The sequence below is a fragment of the Chrysochloris asiatica genome, unplaced genomic scaffold (genome assembly GCF_000296735.1).
Source record: "Chrysochloris asiatica unplaced genomic scaffold, ChrAsi1.0 scaffold00043, whole genome shotgun sequence".
Classification (NCBI taxonomy): Eukaryota; Metazoa; Chordata; class Mammalia; order Afrosoricida; family Chrysochloridae; genus Chrysochloris; species Chrysochloris asiatica.
The window spans coordinates 15,922,000-15,924,208 of record NW_006408561.1 but is presented as its reverse complement, the minus strand read 5'-3'; the positions used below and the strand labels follow the sequence as shown (position 1 = coordinate 15,924,208).

General features: G+C 36.2%; 1 protein-coding gene across 1 annotated transcript in view; it reads right to left on the bottom strand.

Annotated features, from left to right (window-relative positions):
* LOC102833889 (multiple epidermal growth factor-like domains protein 6-like) overlaps positions 1–2,209 on the bottom strand; it is a 117,420-nt gene that overhangs the window by 82,199 nt on the left and 33,012 nt on the right. Inside the window, exon 7 of the mRNA XM_006861856.1 lies at positions 1,279–1,410. Within this exon, the coding sequence (XP_006861918.1) occupies positions 1,279–1,410 (132 nt within the window). The remainder of the gene's footprint in view (positions 1–1,278; positions 1,411–2,209) is intronic.

Below are 2,209 nucleotides of genomic sequence, written 5' to 3'. Positions count from 1 at the left end.
TGAATCTTACGAATCTTATCCCCATCTCCTTTCACCAGACCCATCTAGACAGGATGATAGCTATTCAGTGGGGACTCTTTCTTTCCCCCCACACTCTTAACTAAGCTCCCTCTTTGAACTGATTCTTTTAATTTAAATCATAGGCTAATATGAAAGAGAAAGGAAAGGAAAGAAGAAGATTTAAGGAAAAGAAGAGAGAGGAAAAGATTGGTAACTAACATTTTTGAGGCAGCAACTCACAGCAACACCACCTTGTTCATTTACATGTAGTACATCTTTGAACTCTGTTACAGCTATGCCGTTGTTAAGTGCTATCAAATTGGTTCCAAGCCATAGTGGCCCTGTATAGGGTTTCTGAGAAGCAACTGGGGGTTTGAACTGCTGACCTTGAAGCTGATGGTATGAAAACAGGGAAAAGGGAAGGCCAATCTGGTGGTGAAAACAGCTAAACAAAAGGTGCATGAAAGGAAAAGTACAAAGCAAGCACTAAGTAGTGAGTGGTTTAATTTGTTGGGAATAAAAGACTGAGTTAAGAGTTGTGCTTTTTTTTCTCATGTACAGGGTTCAAAAGAAAATCGGCTTAAATCGTTTTTCCATCAAACCATAAAAATCAGAATAAAGTCTTTTACTAAAACATTTATAAAATAAGTGTTTAAAACAGGAAGCACAACATATTCTGCTTTTATTATATACTGGCTTTATTACTTGGCAGCTTAATTCCTGAAGGTATTCGTTCATGTAAAATACAAAAAGATTGGGGGTTATACTTTTTTTAACATATTTGATATTTGCTCTTGAGAGACTTATCAAAAACATTTTAAAACATGTCATTGGCTATACTAACATCATTAAAAACAAACCAACAAACACAAGTGGCAAATAGCCGTGCAATTTCATTTAATTGCACTTTGTAACACAAATTCTGTCCTATTTTTCTCCTCATTGAGAATAGCTTGCCAGGGCCTAATGATTTATTTAAATGGAGGCACTGTTATAGACCTAGAGTATTAGGGCCCTTTCTTAACTTTTACGTTTCATGTGATAAACAAGAGACAGTACATCAAGTCTCCCAGGGGACACAAAATCTCCCCCTTTTAATTGCAGGTTCCATTTAAATCCTGAACACTTCCTAGCCATTCTTTATGTGTACCAGATAAATTGGTTTCACCCATATCAACTGTTTACCTCATTAAAACATTGTGGGGATAACATACAAAAAGGAGGACTCATTAGCCTTAGTTTGTTGTGTTTGTACCATTTCTCCAGGGGATCACTTACTTTCATTGCAAAGAAGGCCACCCCAGCCAGTTGGGCAGGTGCACCCGCTCCTCCCTTCCCGGCATGTGCCTCCATTCACGCAGTCCGCACAGCTCAAACTGCAATCATGTCCAAAGGTGCCATCTAAACAGACTAGAATGTGAGGCCATGTTAGTTGGTTCTAACAGCTTGTTGTTTTAAGTGCTATACTAACATCGGTCCTGACTCTTATAAGGTTTCTGAGGAGCAGCTGGTGAGTTTGAACCACTGAACAACCTTGTGGCCCAATACTGATCCTACTGCACCACACCAGGGCTCCTCTAACAGCTTACCATAACAAAAAAAAAGGAAACAAAATCCTTAACTTTTCAAAGAAAATTATGATCTTGGAGCACATTTCTTAAAGCAGCAGAAAAGGACAACATCAAGGAGCTATAAATATATTTTTAAGTAGAGCTTATTTTATGTATTTTTTTCAATTGTGAAAATAACACATAGTCCCTAAAGAATACTTAGACTATTTAGGAAAGTAAAAAGATGAAAAGAAATTATCATTGAGTCCAGAATACAAAGATAATCAATTTTCATGGCATTCTGACACTTTTTGTTCAAGTCTTTTTTCATGCATAGATCATTTTTTCAAATAAACTTTTCAGTTGAAATTTAGTATGTATGTGGAAAAGTGTGCAAATCTCAAGTCTATACTTCAAAGACTTTTTTTTCACAATATAAATATTATCATGCAAATACCACCCAGATCATACTAGATGATGTGATAGAACATACTAGCCCACCAAAACCTTGAGTTAATTTGATGCTTCTATCATTAGTTTCACAGATTAAATGCTATCCTGATTGAGAAAGTGGAAAGAGTGCTGTTACATTGTGGGGATTGCAATGTCTTGAAACAAAATACAGATAAGTTGTTGAATGGAAAATGAATTTTCTGTAA